The sequence below is a fragment of the Xenopus tropicalis genome, chromosome 8, assembly GCF_000004195.4.
Source record: "Xenopus tropicalis strain Nigerian chromosome 8, UCB_Xtro_10.0, whole genome shotgun sequence".
Classification (NCBI taxonomy): Eukaryota; Metazoa; Chordata; class Amphibia; order Anura; family Pipidae; genus Xenopus; species Xenopus tropicalis.
The window spans coordinates 123,550,983-123,567,514 of record NC_030684.2 but is presented as its reverse complement, the minus strand read 5'-3'; the positions used below and the strand labels follow the sequence as shown (position 1 = coordinate 123,567,514).

General features: G+C 38.3%; 1 protein-coding gene across 1 annotated transcript; it reads right to left on the bottom strand.

The window, feature by feature from the left end:
* Positions 1-4,715: 4,715 nt before the first annotated feature.
* On the bottom strand, positions 4,716-14,715 carry LOC100497006 (extracellular calcium-sensing receptor-like). Its single transcript, XM_018096454.2, has 5 exons — positions 14,032-14,715; positions 9,669-9,896; positions 7,805-7,928; positions 5,299-6,002; positions 4,716-4,784 (listed from the first exon to the last, which is right to left on the bottom strand). Exons 1-5 carry the CDS (start codon positions 14,713-14,715, stop codon positions 4,716-4,718), a joined length of 1,809 nt encoding a protein of 602 aa, XP_017951943.2.
* Positions 14,716-16,532: the final 1,817 nt, after the last annotated feature.

Below are 16,532 nucleotides of genomic sequence, written 5' to 3'. Positions count from 1 at the left end.
GAAGGTTAATGACCAAAATGAGGAAAATTGGCCTAGAACATAATATTTTAATTGGATAGAGAACTGACTAAAGGATAGAGTACAAAGAGTGGTGGTAAATGGAACATTTTCTAAAATAATATAAACGTGAACTATCTACTTAATGGTAGTTTATTGGGGGTATCCTTCATGGAGAAGGATCTAGGGGTTTTTGTAGATAACAAGTTGTCTAATTCCAGGCAGTGTCATTCTGTGGCTACTAAAGCATATAAAGTGCTGTCTTGTAGAAAAAAGGGCATTGACTCAAGGGATGAGAACATAATTTTGCCCCTTTATAGGTCCCTGGTAAGGCCTCACCTTGAGTATGCGGTGCAGTTTTGGGCTCCAGTCCTTAAGAAGGATATTAATGAGCTGGAGAGAGTGCAGAGACTGCAACTGAACTGGTAAAGGGGATGGAAGGGTTAAACTATGAGGTTAGACTGTCGAGGTTGAGGTTGTTTTCTCTGGAAAAGAGGCGCTTGCGAGGGGACATGATTACTCTGTACAAGTACATTAGAGGGGATTATAAGCAGATGGGGGGGGTTTCTTTTTTCCCATAAAAACAATCAGCGCACCAGAGGTCACCCCTTTAGATAAGAGGAACTAAGAGGTCTATGGTTTTTCATGGTGAGGGCAGTAAGGTTGGGGAATGCCCTTCCTAGAGATGTTGAAATGGCAGATTCTGTTAATGCCTATAAGAGGCGCCTGGCTGAGTTCTTGAACAAGCATAGTATCTAAGGCTATTGTGATACAGGTATGGGATCCGTTATCTGGAAAGCCGTTATCCAGAAAGCTCTGAATTATCGAACGACCGTCTCCCATAGACTCCATTTTAATGAAATAATTCAGAATTTTACAAATGATTTCCTTTATCCTTGTAGTAATAAAACAGTACCTTGTACTTGACTCCAGCTAAGATATAAGTATTACTTATTGTATGCAAAACAATCCTATTGGGTTTAATTAATGTTTTATTGTTTTTTTCGTAGACTTAAGGTACGGCGTTACAAATTATGGAAAGACCCCTTATCTGGAATACCCTTGGTCCCAAGTATTCTGGATAATGGGTCCTATACCTGTACTAATATCTACAGTTAGTATTAATGTTTGTATAGATAGGTAAGTATAGGTTGTGTGTGCTGGGTTGACTTGGAAGGGTTGAACTTGATGGACTCTGGTCTTTTTTCAACCCTGTATAACTATGTCACTCAATAAAACCTATCCTCCTTAAATATAGTGCAGTGGAATTACTTAAATGGTTGCTTACATTCCAAAGGACCCATTTACTACCTGAACTTCAAGTGCCCAGAAGACAATTGACCTGATAGCAAAAAAGAAGAGTGTCTTCCAAAACCCATTAAGTTCCTTAGACACTGGGCTCTGCTTAAGCTTGTAGTTTAGTCTTGTTTTGTCTCCTTACATTTTCAGTGTTCTGCCTGTTTGTAGCCAAAAGAAACACTCAAATAACAGAGAGCTGAGCTACCTAATTATCATCTCTCTTATGTTTGGCTTCATGTGTTCCTTGGCATTCATTGGCAGACCCAACCAGATAATGTGCATGATACGCCAGGTCATGTTTGCTGTCATTTTTTCACTTTGTGTTTCTACCATAGTAGCAAAGACTATCACTGTCATAATGATATTTAGTGCTACAAATCCAAACAGTAAACTCAAGACATTGGTAGGATTCAGAATTCCTATCTGTATTGTCCCTGTATGCACAATGGTCCAGAGAATTCTGTGGTTTGGTTGGCTCAAGCAGCTCCATTTGCAGAGTTTAACATGGCAGCAGAAATAGGAATCATAGTGATTGAGTGCAATGAAGGATCCAAGGTGTTATTTGCTTGTATATTGGGGTACATGGGTGTGTCAGCGACAGTTAGTCTATCAGTTGCCTTTCTGGCTAGGAAGCTCCCTGACACATTTAATGAGACCAAGTTCATTACATTCAGTATGTTGGTATTTGCCAGTGTTTGGGTGACATTTATACCTGCTTATCTCAGTACCAAGGGGAAACATTCTCTCTTCAGGTGCTGGGCTTCTTGTTTGTGTTTTTGTCCCAAAATGCTATATAATATTTCTGCACCCAGAAATGAACAGTAGAGAATATATTACAAGGAGAAATGGTAGGAGTCAGGAGATATGATTAGGACTATAGCCATCTTATACATACAACATATTGCAGGATGCATAGAGTCTGCTGTGTGCTTGGTGGGTCATAGGTCAATTTGGCTTTAAATGAGAACACATGTTATGGTCTTTGTACACTTGATAAAAGGTATTGACCCGAAACATGTTGTGTTACCACTACACATAATAATTGTTTTGCAGCAAACCTGCTGAAGCTTTTTTCCTATTTTTTGGATTTCTACAATTGTATTTGGTTGCAACACAGAGCAACAACTAGGAGCTTAAGCTCTTTTTCGCAAGTATTTCATACAAAGTTCATTTTTGAGCATAGAGTCTAAAGGTGGCCATACACGGGCTGATTCTAGCTCCCAATATTGGTCCTTTAGGCCAATTTGTCAGTTTATATGCCTGTGTATGGGCACGAACGATGGGTCTGCTCAACCAACATCTGGCCTGAAATCGGCCAGATCTCGATCGGGCAAGTCTGATTTTTCCATTGGATTGTGGACCTCATCAGCTCGTTGATGTGGTCCCCAAACCAACAGCGGCTATGGGGGCAAATGACTGAATTAGGCCAATATCCCCCACCTGTAGGTGGGAATATCGGGAGAAGATCCACTGTCTTGGTGACCTCACCAAGCCCGCTTGGTGTATGCCCACCTTTAGAATGCGAGATCAGAAGATTTAGGACTTCTGCATAATGGGTTGTGCTCAGATGAGCAAATGTTTACTTTCATGAGACATTATGCTGATTTTGTTTAGTGTTCCAGGCTAAAAGTTGTAGTGCATTATGCTGTTTGAAGAATAAAACACAGGTGAAGACCTGGTGTGTTCTATCTACTTTACCGTATGGTCTTATCAAAAGCTATTCTTACCACATTATACCACCTCCCGTACATTTTACCCACAGGTCAAATCCTTAGAAGTATCATTCTGTCCTGATTTAAAGGTGATTTCTCTTTGCTCACTGTTGGGCCAAAAAAGGGGGCACATACAGACCTACTGTGGCCCATTACTTCTCAGTATATTACCCATCACCATTACCTAAAGAAGTACACACTGAAGAAAAAAAACCACAGTTTTATTGATACAAATGTATTAAAGAACTTATACAACATTATGCCAACAGCTGCAGGTACATCCCTAATCAACAAGAGTCTCCTTCTGTTGGAGCTTAACTCACCAAGGTTAAAGTTCCCCATAGGCCAGTGCTTGTTTAGTACCAGTTTGGAAATCCACTTTTGGAAATCACTTTTTGGTTTCTCGCACCCCACCATTGTTGTCTGCATATAATCTCTTACCAAACAACTTCAACTCCAACAATCAGGGCATAGCAAGAGGCCATGTCCTGTTTTAGGATATATATCAAGTCAACAGTACAAATTTTACCATGTTATTCTCACCCGCATAATTGCCCAAGATTTTGGGCCCTGCAGATATACCAATATGTCTACCAATAATATGAGACCACTGCATGCCATGTATTCCTGTCCATCTTATATGTACTTGGTCTAGAAGTAAGCCTAATTGGTGACCATAAGGGTGTTTGTAAGCCCAATATAGATAGGAGTGCCCAAGAATCCATACACAAACAGGAGGGAGACTTGGTTGAATTAAACAAACAAAATAAATAAATAAAGAGAACATTCAATTATCACATTAAATGGGGACAAATATAAGTTCTATAATGGTCAGATTGCCACCTACCAATGCACTTCAGTGTTTCAGGTGTTAAGCCCATTTGATTGGCTTCTGCTATATTTGGGAAAATGCAAAATTGTCATCTGCGTAATTTTTTTTTTAAGCACCACATTTTTCTGCTGCAAATTTTTGGGCCCATTTTGCTAAAATATCCGCCAATGGTCCACAAAACAAAAATATGACAAACTGGTCACAATTTCCCACCTTTTTTTTGCATGGGAATGAAAAATACAGTCTCCTGTACTTGTGTATGAAACCAGACATAACAGGGAGCATGCATCCCATTAGCTAAGCAGATTAACTGGGAATAAGCATGTATTGCCCCTTTTACACTGGTGTGCCACAGTAGGAGCCCATGTTATAACAGTTTTACATTGTCTTTGGTACAATGAAAATGTTTTTTCTATTCAACTGATTTTGTATTCACTGAATATTTTTTAACTTATCTTTTAACTTTGTATGTATGCTGACAATTTATTATGTATAAAATTCCCTTTCCATCTCTTGTGCTAATTATTCTCTACAACCTGCCATTGCTAGTATTACAATATAATTGTAAGAGAAATATAATTCAAATTAAAGATTCCTTCTTGGTTAGTAACCTATCGTTTTAAAATCAAACATCTGAATGTTTTCAGTGGGTCCAAAGTTTTGTAACTGTTATTACCTTTGATCTATTTTGTTGTTTTCATGACGCACCATAAACAAAAGGGCTCATTAATGTGCCCAAGTGCAGGTTTAGTCTCTGCATATTCCTCTCAACCACTGTCATTAAAGGTACTTGTGTCAAAATGTGCTACTTGCACTCCCAGCTTAACAGTGTTTGTCATTCCTGCTTTCCATTCCAGAACTGACCACTGCTGTGCCTATTCAGGGACCCCTGAAGCTGCCACAAACTCAAGACCAGGCAGTAGCTGCAGGGTTCCCTCAGCGCCCTGTCTCAGAATAAAAGAACAGAACAGTGAACATTTTATTACATTACTCCAGTGTATTTTGTTTTTGGCTAAGCACCCCATAGGTAATATATAATATTATATCCTCATGTTTTCAGACACATGGTACATTCCGAAGATAAAGCAGAAGAGTTTAAAACAGATGACTCCTTTTTACTTGTAAAGTGAATATGTTGGCTCATATATAATGTAGAGTGTAAAGATGAATGTTTCAGATCCCATAATGTAGGGTATCAATTAGTAAATGTAATTCTAATTAAATGCTGATGAGTTAAGATGCCTATTGTATCCCTTGTTTTCTAGTATTTCTCCCTGTGATGTACTGTCTGCTGTTCATTTCTGGGTGCAGTAATATTGTATAACATTTTGGGGAAAAGATGCAAAAAAGACACCCAGCGCTTGAAGAGAGAATGGCAAAGATTTCTACTGCCACTGTCTGTTTCCCCTTGGTACTGAGATAAGCAGGTATAAATGTCACCCAAACACTGGCAAATACCAACATACTGAATGTAATGAACTTGGTCTCATTAAATGTGTCAGGGAGCTTCCTAGCCATAAAGGCAACAAATAAACTAACAGAAGCTAAGAGACCCATGAAACCCAAGACAGAAGCAAATAACACCTTGGACCCTTCATTGCACTCAATCACTATTATTCCTATCTCTGCTGCCATATTGAACTCTGCAAATGGAGCGTCTGTGGTCAGCCAAACTATGCATAGAATTATCTGAACCATGGTACACCCTGGGACAATATAAATGGGTATTCGTAGTCCCACAAGTTTCTTTAGTTTACTGTTTGGATTTGTAGCACTAAATATCATTACGACAGTGATAGTCTTTGCTAGTATGGTAGAAACGCAAAGTGAAAAAATGACAGCAAACATGACCTGGCGTATCATGCACATTATCCGGTTGGGTCTGCCAATAAATGCCAAGGAACACATGAAGCCAAACATGAGGGAGATGAGAAGTAGGTAGCTGAGATCTCTGTTATTTGCCTTCACTATGGGGGTATTTCTTTTGATTATAAACAGGCAGAACACTGAAAATGTAAGGAGACAAAACAAGATTGAAATACAAGCTAAAGCGGAGCCCAGTGTCTCTTCATAAGAAAGGAACTGAATGAGCTTTGGTAGGCACTCTTCTTTTCTGCTATCAGGCCATTTGTCTTCTGGGCACTTGAGACATTCACTGTCATCTAGAATAACAGAAACAATGTTATACAGAGAGAAGAAGGCACAGTACGAATGTCCCAGGAGGTGGGTTCCCTCATTCTGTGGCAATAAGGCCTTTTCATAGACAAACCTGGTGTGAAGTGATTGGATACAGCTGTGGATATTGGTTGGATTCTGCACCATATGTACATGATTGCAATCAGAATCAACGCGTGTGTCATAAGTATAAGTACAATGGATTTTTCACTGTATATATGTGACTGAAAATTGCAACTCTGATCAGATGTTAGTGTCTAAAAGTGACTAAAAGTATTCAGTTGGGTGCTTCAAATATTGTATGTGCTACTGACTTTGTTCAAACTTTTTGCACAACCTTTAATGTGACTTAAATCTGCATTAGAGTGTGTGCGAGTTAAGCCTACACACAACAGTGAATACATGCTGCCTCTAGAAGTACTTAAAGACATGCTTTGAATATAGTATGTTCTATTTTATTCTGACCACTGATTATAACATATGTTCATTTATTATTGGATCGCTTAAGTATATCATTGTCTGCACACTTCAATTAGGAGGCACAGTAAATTGTAACCACTTGCCTGACCAGCTGATGATATTTGGATTACACATCTTTGGATCTGCATTCATTCAACTCAAATAGAATCAAAGCTTCAAATAGAATCAAAGCTAGGCCTTACTAAGAACTATTCTTGACATATTATGATTCACACTACTTTATCATGTTATTATGATGATGTCATGCTCATAGAGTGATATTATAATGGTAATATGTTTATAGAGTGATACCTTTATGAGTTAACATATTGTAAACATGTAATGAGGGTCCCCTCCTTTGATGGCTTTGTTGTTGTTTTTATGGATTAGGGAATTTTAAACATACATGGAAATAACTGCAGGGAATCGAAATCTCCTGCTTAAGATCAGTTGCCAATTTAACGGTCTAGGTCTCCAGGAATAATGAGTGAACGAGGCACCAATCCTAAATGAGGATTTTTCATGGGATTGTTGTCTATTTTAATATAAATTCTCTATGTGTAACTGTAAGCCTTGGGCAAGTCTTCTGCATCTCTTGACAAAAAGATATGTTTGTAAATTGGCCAAAAAGTCTATTTGCAATCCCTTTAGTATAAATGGAACCATTGCATCTACTGTATTCCTTCTCATGCCTAAATACTGACAATCAGGAGAGTATTTTAGGGACATCAAAGTATCTTTTAACTAAGTATTTAATTCAGACATCTTTCATTATATTATAATTTACTGTTAGAGGTCACAGACAAATCTTGGGGCCATGTTGGAACAGAGACAACTATGGGACACTCTTAGGGACCCTTTTGGGCTTGAATACAACCCTGCTTGAGTTCCTGTCTGGAACTCAGCTCCTTAACATAATAACTGGTTTTGAATTAACAGTTAAGTTTATTTTACTTAATATTTGCTATTGAAACTTATAGGCATCCCTGCAGTGGTAAATAACAGTACGGTATAACACTTTTGGACCATTGAGTGATAGAGCTCCTTAATAAAGTATTAAAGTCAACATAGATTGTAATGGCATCTGTATTATCCATAGTTAAACATAGGTTAAATATTTATCTTAAAAGAAATTATGTCTAAAGCTATACCAGTTATAATTAGGAAATGAATGTGCCACTGAGGGCATCATTAGTAAGGCACCCTGTTCTGTTTATACAGAAGAAGAATGGTATTATTAAGATAAAATAAGAAGAACGGATTGAACTATAGATTGTTTTCCTCAACCTTAATATCTATTATCCAATAACTAAATGCTAATGTTACAAACCATTTGGGTTGAGAATCTCTCCTTCAGAACATGGCAGACAATCAAAGCAGCAGATCTTCTGCCCTTGAATTGCAGCTCTTCTGTAGCCTTTGGGACATGGATCACTGCAAACCGAACTCGGGACCTATGAAGAAATGATAATAATTATGTATTTAACAGCCTGGGTATGATTCATTTCTAACTGATAAATAAATGGTAAATAAAAAGTTCATGAAAACAAATTAAATCTGCCCAATTCAATTAAATTTCATAATCAGCATTTGGTCTACAGGCAGGATTGGCTTGTGGCCTGATAACACTGCTCTCTGCCATCACTAAGGGGCCCATTTACTAACTCTTCTAACTTTTTCATTTCCTCAAATTGTATTTTTTAGCAATAAAATCATGGATTGTGCTAATTACTCTAAACCATAACGAAATGATTTATTTATTAAATGAAAAAGCCACAAGAAAACACTAATACAAAACTACGCCAAGCCGCGCTCATGCAGAAGTCAATGGGAGCTGTCCGAGGCAAATTGCAATGATCTTCCTTTGCTTTGTGGTTTAAAAGGTTTTTTTTTTCATTTTCTTATTTGTAAGCACAAGAAAAAACTTGCAAAAATGAGGTTTTCGCATTTGATCCACTCATTTTGTATATTTTAGAAAAGGCTGTTGATAAATTACTTGATTTTTTCTTTAGTGAAAAATATTTTTTTCTTGTGGTTTCAGAAATCACTAAAATGAGAAGGTTCATTAATGGGCTGTAGTGATGGGCGAAATGTTTCGCCAGGCATGGATTTGTTTCGCGAAACGGATGAAAAAATTCGCCGAACGTCCAAAAATTGTCGCCGGCGTAAAAAAAGAATTGTCGCGGGCGTCAAAAGAATAGCCGTGTGACGAAATAATAGCCGCGGGCGACGAAACAATAGCCGCGTGACAAAACAATAGCCGCGGGCGACGAAACAATAGCCGCGCGACAAAATAATAGCCGCGTGCGACGAAACAATAGACGCGCGACGAAATAATAGCCGCGTGCGACGAAACAATAGCCGCGCGACAAAATAATAGCCGCGGGCGACGAAACAATAGCCGCGCAACAAAATAATAGCCGCGGGCGACGAAACAATAGCCGCGTGACAAAATAATAGCTGCAGGCGACTAAACAATAGCCGCGCGACAAAATAATAGCCGCGGGTGACAAATTTTTTTTGTTGCACGACATTTTCGCTGTTTCGCGAATTTTTCACCGTTTCGCGGATCTTTTTAAAGATTCGCAAATTTTTCGGCGAAGCAAAACGGAACAGATTCGCTCATCACTAATGGGCTGTCTTTAAAGTGATATTGATGCTAAAAAGAACTTTTCCAAATATTAATGTACATTAAAAGTCACCTATAGGTCTTGTTGATCATATTTCATTATTAGAGCTGCTTCTGTAAGTAAGTGTTACTTGAACTTCCTAAACCCGACTGTTTTGCAAATCTGACTGTCTCTTCTCAGCCTGTCAGTTATAGCTCCTAATGCTAATGGCCTACTGCAGCACAAATATGGCCGCCCCCTCATAGAGGAACATGGGGGGTCAGATAGGTATTGTAAAAGCATTGGACAAATACGTTTAAGGCAAAATAATAGATAACATGCAAAGAATATGTTATGATAGAAGTAAAAACGTATAATTGCTGGTGTTAGTATCTATTTAACTCATTATTTGCTAACATAGTTCTCTACTTCCTTTGCTGTTGCCTAACTACACATCTGACCTTTACCTAATGGATTTAATGCTAAAAGGTTTTTGATGCAGCAAACACTGCCATCCCATAAATGATAATATTGGCAACCCTTTGATGCCACTTGCATGATTTACCAAAGTCCAATAAAACTTACTTGGCTGTGTCCTCCATTCCATAAAATCTTGTTTAGCTGAATACTGAGCCCCTCGCCATTTAGAGAGCCGAAATCAAAACTACCAATAGAGACATACTGATTACTTCCATTAGGGAACAGCTGCCAGTTCAAAATCTCCACAGACTGAGGGACATCCCCATTCTCATCAAAATATATTCTTTTTCCTGCTGTGTTGTTGAAGTCTACCTTTCTGATGTAATGAAGCAGCTAGGAGAAAAGATGGCACTATTTGCATAATTCATTTTCATAGAGTAAAAATTATGGAATTCAGAATCATTGCAGAGAGAGAGTTGCATTAAAAGCAGCAAGTATTTTTTATTTCTCTCTTTGTTTTTTGTTGCAATCCTACACATTGATGAACTTTATGTGTCTGCAAGATTTACAAATGTAGCCACTGTTAAACCAATGACCTTAAGAGACCTCAAAAATGTTGCTTGAATGATTGCAGCTTAGCAAATGGCTTCAGAGATAACTAGACATACCATTGCAGGACATTACAGCAAGACAACTTTGTCATGGGTATGCCTTGAAGGTAAATAGTGTTCTATATTTGAGATGTGGATTTTGTGGCTGGCTGGAATCCAGTGGGGGGCATCAAATAGGGGTGGTGGTGGTCGCAGTCCAAGTCCAAGATAAACCAAACGGGAATAGAGCAAAAGTTTGTCTGCAAGAACTGCACGGCTAATGTTGCCCACGCTAATGCAATTTTTAATAAATTATAGGCCAGCTGTTTTCGCGATACACCAGTACAGCTTCCCTCCTGATATTTTACTGGTTAATGCAGGAGGAAATGACCTGGGGAGGATATCGCAGAGGGAAGTATGCGTCAAGATATGGAAAGGCTCAAACACCTCTTCCTATTCCTAGTTTTTCAGACATTATAGGCCATATATGGATATGTTTACTTTGGGCATCCAGGAAGGGATCAAAAGAGCCAAATATGAGGTTGATAGCATTTCCCAGCCTGCTTAAGGCAACAAGCAGCCCAGGACGTGACAGAGATAATGCTCGCCAAGCAGTCAGGGTTACATTCCCTAAGATAAAAAGCACATGGTGTTCAGCAGTCTTCTTGGACACGGGGTCCCAGGGGACAGGGGATATAATTACCTGCTTTCACTTGCTCACCTGTGTGGCTGTATAAGGTGATTGGCATGGCAGGTAGCCTATCTGTTTCTGCATATTTTGTCTATTGAGGTAAAGGTTGAGCAAAGTTTCAGGTCTCAGGAGCAGTATGTTTGTCTGACCTAATTAAGAATTAATTAATTTTGCAGAGCTGCTGCATTTTTATGCTGGGCTAGTCAGGTTTAAAACAAATCTAAAATCCCAATTCTACTTACTAAGTGCTTCTTAAAAAAGGCAGAAAACTCCAAGATTAATTCTATTATCATTAGAACATGGGGTTGGGGGTACATTGTTCTCTCTAACGAGAGTTGGAGACGCTCCTTTGTGTTCAGCCTGAGATCCATTTAGGGTCACTTCCATAGTCTCTTAGATTCTATTGGAATCCTAGCTTGAAGGCCAATTATAGTGAGATTTGGGATGAAAATGTATGTGCTGCCCTTGATATCCTTAGGACTATGGCAGGTATAATGGCTGATATAAGGAAAGTAAGGCCCTGGACAAATGTTGGATATTAAAGCAGGCTTGAACCAAAAAAGCAACTCACATGAGAGAAAATTGGTAGCTGAAATATAGCTAATGTATAGCTAAAGTATAATGTGGAAAATTTTCACTGTAGTGTTTTGTAAAAGAGATGCACCAAGACTGCATTCCCTAGTGTAAAATGTGACTTTTGCTTCCAGGAGGGCACAGTTTAGATCCAATTATCTTTTGCTTCTCTCAAAATACAGTTAATTTTTGTTATATGAATTGGTCAAGTTCAAAAAGACTACAGGGCTCATTGATGAAATTCAGGGAAGGGTGCAAACGATGGATACAGTGCTTTATTTATGATAACTTGTTCATCACTCAAACATGCAAGTTAGGGAGCACGGTAGGTGTATTGTACAACGGAACCCTAGAATTAGTGCCTGCCAATCTAAACCTTAAAAACCTGGGGCAGGCACACAGTTCAATTCTGTGTAAATGAGCTTTAAAGGGTGCTATTACTCTTGGCATAAGTAAATGAGCCCTTACAAATCCTATAATGGGCCAGATTCAATTCAAAGAGAAAAAGTTATCCCATGGATTATCACAAGAAAATTCATGTACAAGATTCAATTCGAGGAGAAAAATAAACCAAACACCAAATTAATTTCCCATTTTTTCCCCATAGACTTGCAATAGAGTTTACACACAATAAGCTTTGAAATAAGTTCTTCTGAATTGAATTGCATCTCAAACTGAATCTCGTCCATGTGTTTTCACCTGATAAACCTTTTTTTCACTAAATTGAATCTGGCCCAATGCGTTATAAGGTCCTCACATGAGTGCAGTTGTGGCAGTTAGAACAGGCAAACTCTGAAGATGTAGACTTTTACTATGGGCACATAAAAAACACTTCAAACTTACTGTATAATGCAATCCAAAACCTTAACAGGTGAGCAACAATGGAATTTGGAAGCTGTAACAATGAGGAATATAAAGCCTTATGTCAGGTTGGCTAATGGTCACCAAATAAGTAGCCAATGGCACTATTATGTTACAGCTGACTATCTCGTATACCAGACAAAACTGTTCCTAAGGCTAAGAAAGAAATATTAATGACTTTTTTTTAACAGGTCACAGGAGGTTATGTAATATACCATAGATACTCGAGTATAAGCTGAGTTTTCCAGCACTCAAAATGCGCTTAAAAAGGAACCCTCGGCTTATACTCGAGGCAAGTAGTAAAGTGCCATCTTACCTATCTAACCAGCCATCCGTCGCACCACGGGGGGGGTGGGGGTTTGCTCGATGCGGCGTGACGCTCAGCTCCCATGGCTTTCACTACAGGCCATACATTGTGTTCTTCACACCACCACTAACACCACCATATTTATTCGCCCCATAGAACCTGCAGCGCTGCTACTGAGTTGGCCACTGAGTTATCATACCGGCCATCCGTCTCGTGCGCACTACTTGTTTACTACTTGCCAGCAACAGTTGTAGCTACAAAACCTTTTTAGATTTTTATTTTGTTTTGTGCGATTAAAGCAGCTTGCACCATGCGTCAGCAAGTGCTGAGTTTGGAGAACACTGGGACATTAGCTCTCATTTAAAGAGAAATATAGAAAGGCTTTAAAACTGAAGGCAAATTCCATACCTGCTTTGTGTGTCTAACTGTATATATACTATATCCTATTCGGTAGTAAATGTGAAAGCATTGCACCATGTGTGCAAACAGTATTTCTTAAAGGGATGATGGTATTGCAACAAAGCAAAATGCTTAAAAGCTGCCTTAATTATGGTATATATGCATATAATGTTATATTTCTCTGTCAGTTCCTTACCTGGGAAGACTGACTAAAAGATGGCCATTTATTTTACAGTGTAACACATTGCCATCTTTACTTTAGTTTCAACCTTCCTATACTCCTATTGGGGAGTGCAGAAAGATTCCAAGTAGTTCATACTACTACTTGCAAACAAAATATTATACATAAACCATTTTTATAACAGTATAAAAATAAACACATGCCTCAAGTTAGTACCACCATATTGTAGCAGTGGGTCCCAACTTTTCTGATACATGATTTAATATATACCCACAAAAAATAGGTGCTGCCCTTACTACTCGGACACAAGCTAGTGTGCAGGTGTGTCAAAAGAAATGGATGCCTAGGCTTATACTCGAGTCAATAAGTTTTTCCAGTTTTCTTAGGTAAAATTAGGTACCTCGGCTTATATTCGGATCGGCTTATACTCTAGTATTTACGGTAAATGGAACTGGTGCGCTTTACATGATGATGACATTAAATGGACTGTAACTGCAGGCACATTCAACACTAAAGATTTAAAATCTATCCTCAAGTGGAGGTTATTTTCCATTGCAGAATATTTCCTAAAGAACCACCATTTTATTTCTCTTTTTTATTTTCTCTTTTTAATCCACTGTGTACTGCAGTTTAAACATCACCAAATTCTTGATGTCAAACATATCCCATACATGCAACAGTTTTATGGGGATAGATTCATAATTACATTAGATTGAATGCATTTACTAGATATTTGCACATAAATAGCAGAACAGTTCCACTACACATAACTTGAAAGAAAAGAATAAAGGAACATCTAATGAAGTCATAATATCCTGTAACAATATATACAGGGGCTTTTTGGCACCGGCTTTAATGAAACATTCCTATGAAATGAATGAATGCAGCTCCCTCACACAACTTAATCTGTGCATTATATACAGTACCTGCCAAGGCCGGTGGTTATAAATATCAGCACAAGATCCATTCTTGAAAGGCCCTTTCCCTGGGACACAGTTCTTCATCTGGTGCAAAGCATGAGCTACTGCAAAGACTGCGTTATGTGTTCTATATGAATATATAAAGTTATAGACATCATATATATTGGGATCAATACTGTCCAGTCTCTCCTCTCCTGTGCACCAAACAATGTCTTCTTTAAGCAGTGCTGGAGATGTATTATTGACTGCATCATTTCCTGGCCAAATACAGTGAAAAGCATTCTCCCAAAATGTCTTCATGTAAGGATCATCTGGAAAACTAGACTGATGGATGCTATAAAGAAACTCCTTAAAGCCTGGAATTTTCCCCTTTTGAGGTGATAATGCAAGGCTCCCATTTAAGGTTGTTAAGATGTCAGTCCTAGGGAAGTCAGAAGTAATGGACCAGCCTGCCATTTCCAGCCACACTTTGTCAGTGATATTGTGAAAAGAAGCCTGTTCCATTAAAGGGACAAGGTCTTCTATGGAACAGAATAAAATAATCACTGTTGCTCTGGATCTCTTGACAAGACCAATGATACGGTAGACAGACTCCATGGAGTTGATTGTAGGAAGTGTCTCTTGAAATGCAATGCATCCACCATTCTTCTCTATTTCTCTAGTTACAATTTGAGCACCCAATATCCTCATTTCAATGTTTGAACATATAATACCCACCCAGGTCCAGTTGAAGTACTTAACCACATGAGCAATGGCAAAATATTCATAGTCAGCATTATATATTGTCCTGAGGAAGGATGGAAACTGAATTTTATTGCTCAATAAAGGCAGCCCAGAAGCATAGCTAATCTGTTGAAAAATAACAGCAAGAAAAAAATATATAACTCAACTCTATCATTCTGTGGATAGTTATATATCCCAAATTACTGCATTGGTTACATAATTACACTTGTACTGGGCTGGTCCAATAAAACATTTGTCTTTAAAGAGATGTTAATGGTACCTGCTGATTGGTTGCTGTAGGTGACTAGATCTGTAGAAAATGTGGCATCTTTTATTACATAACCCCTTTATTTCTTAAATATATATTCATTTTAACCTTGGATGCCACGTAAATGTCACTTTGTGTATCTTAGTTGTGTAACAACAGGCTCTTTAGCACATGATTCATCAGAAAAGGAAAGACAGACATATTGGTGCTCAGCCCAACTATGCAGAAGTGCAAGGAGCATGTGTGCATGGAAATACTAGGGCCAATATGAACAACCTAGGATCCGACTGACAAGTACAGTGTGGTCACAATTTAGTTGGATGCAGATATGTCAGGTACTGACACCATTAATGAAAGTACTTGTGCCCTTGCAGTTCCATATTGGGCAAAGCTCCACTGCAGCTGTCCTGTCTCTTCTGATAAATCATGTGCAAGTGCATCATTTATGATCCCGTGGTTTTTATTCTAATTGTAATCACAGAGAGTAGTTTAACATTACTGCAAAGTGGTAATGTACCTGCGGATATCTGTACAATCCCAAGATCCTTGCTAGGGGCTCTGAGGCCTTAGAGGGCAAGTCGCCAACAATAGCCAGTGGCATCAGATCCTTGTTGCAGTGAAAGTTTGGCACTCCATTTTCTTTCCCAGATAAAATCCATGTTGCTCCTATTAGTGACCGTACCTCATTATAACAGGAATCATAGAGGTGGAAGCCCAGTGTTATATTGAGTAAAAGATCATTTGATGCATTAATTTCCAGGATTGCAAACACCATTGCGAGTAGGAAGCGATAAAATCTAATTTGAAAACTTAAAAAGAAAATAATAAATGGTTAAAAATGTTCAAAGGACTATGAAAACTGTCCTTAGTGTATATGTTTATATATATACTGTATACAGTATGTCATGTTACACAGGTATTGTTGTTTCATGCTTTGCCTTTCATTCCATTTGTTCCCACCTCTACCCCTGTAGTTTCCTCAGTTTTTTGTCTGTGTAGATAACTCTACCCCCAGCAGTATCTTCTAGACTCCATTTTAGCACACACATATATTTGCTGGAGTGGATCATATTATGATCTTTTGACATATCTGGATGTCCACTGTTGACAAGATCTTCACAGTTTGAAATAAATGTCTCAATGATCTGTGCCATTCTGATCACTACTGAGGTTGTAAGTTATTGCTATCTCAAGAGAACTTGTTATAGAGATCATACTTTCAATGCTAAGAACGGAGAGGCAGAACAATATATATATATATATATATATATATATATATATATATATATATATATATATATATATATATATATATATATATATATATATATATATATATATATATATATTTATATCTCATTCACAGTAACCCTGTATGAAAGGTTTACAGCTGCACTGTAAAACAGAGTATGGTGGGCCGAGAAAGCTGCTGCACCCTATCAGAAGCTGGTTGCTAGGCTGCTGTCATGAGGTGGAAGATCGCACAAAACTCACAGGAAAGTTACTAATGACTTGC

Bases quoted from the DNA above. Each gene is read 5' to 3' on its own strand.
- LOC100497006 (XM_018096454.2), bottom strand. From the start codon at position 14,715: ATGAGGATATTGGGTGCTCAAATTGTAACTAGAGAAATAGAGAAGAAT. The intron at 9,897-14,031 runs GTACTGTATATA...CTTTTCTCCTAG, and splicing joins ATAACCACCGGCCTTGGCAG to CTGCTTCATTACATCAGAAA. The intron at 7,929-9,668 runs GTAAGTTTTATT...ATTTCTTCATAG, and splicing joins GGAATGGAGGACACAGCCAA to GTCCCGAGTTCGGTTTGCAG.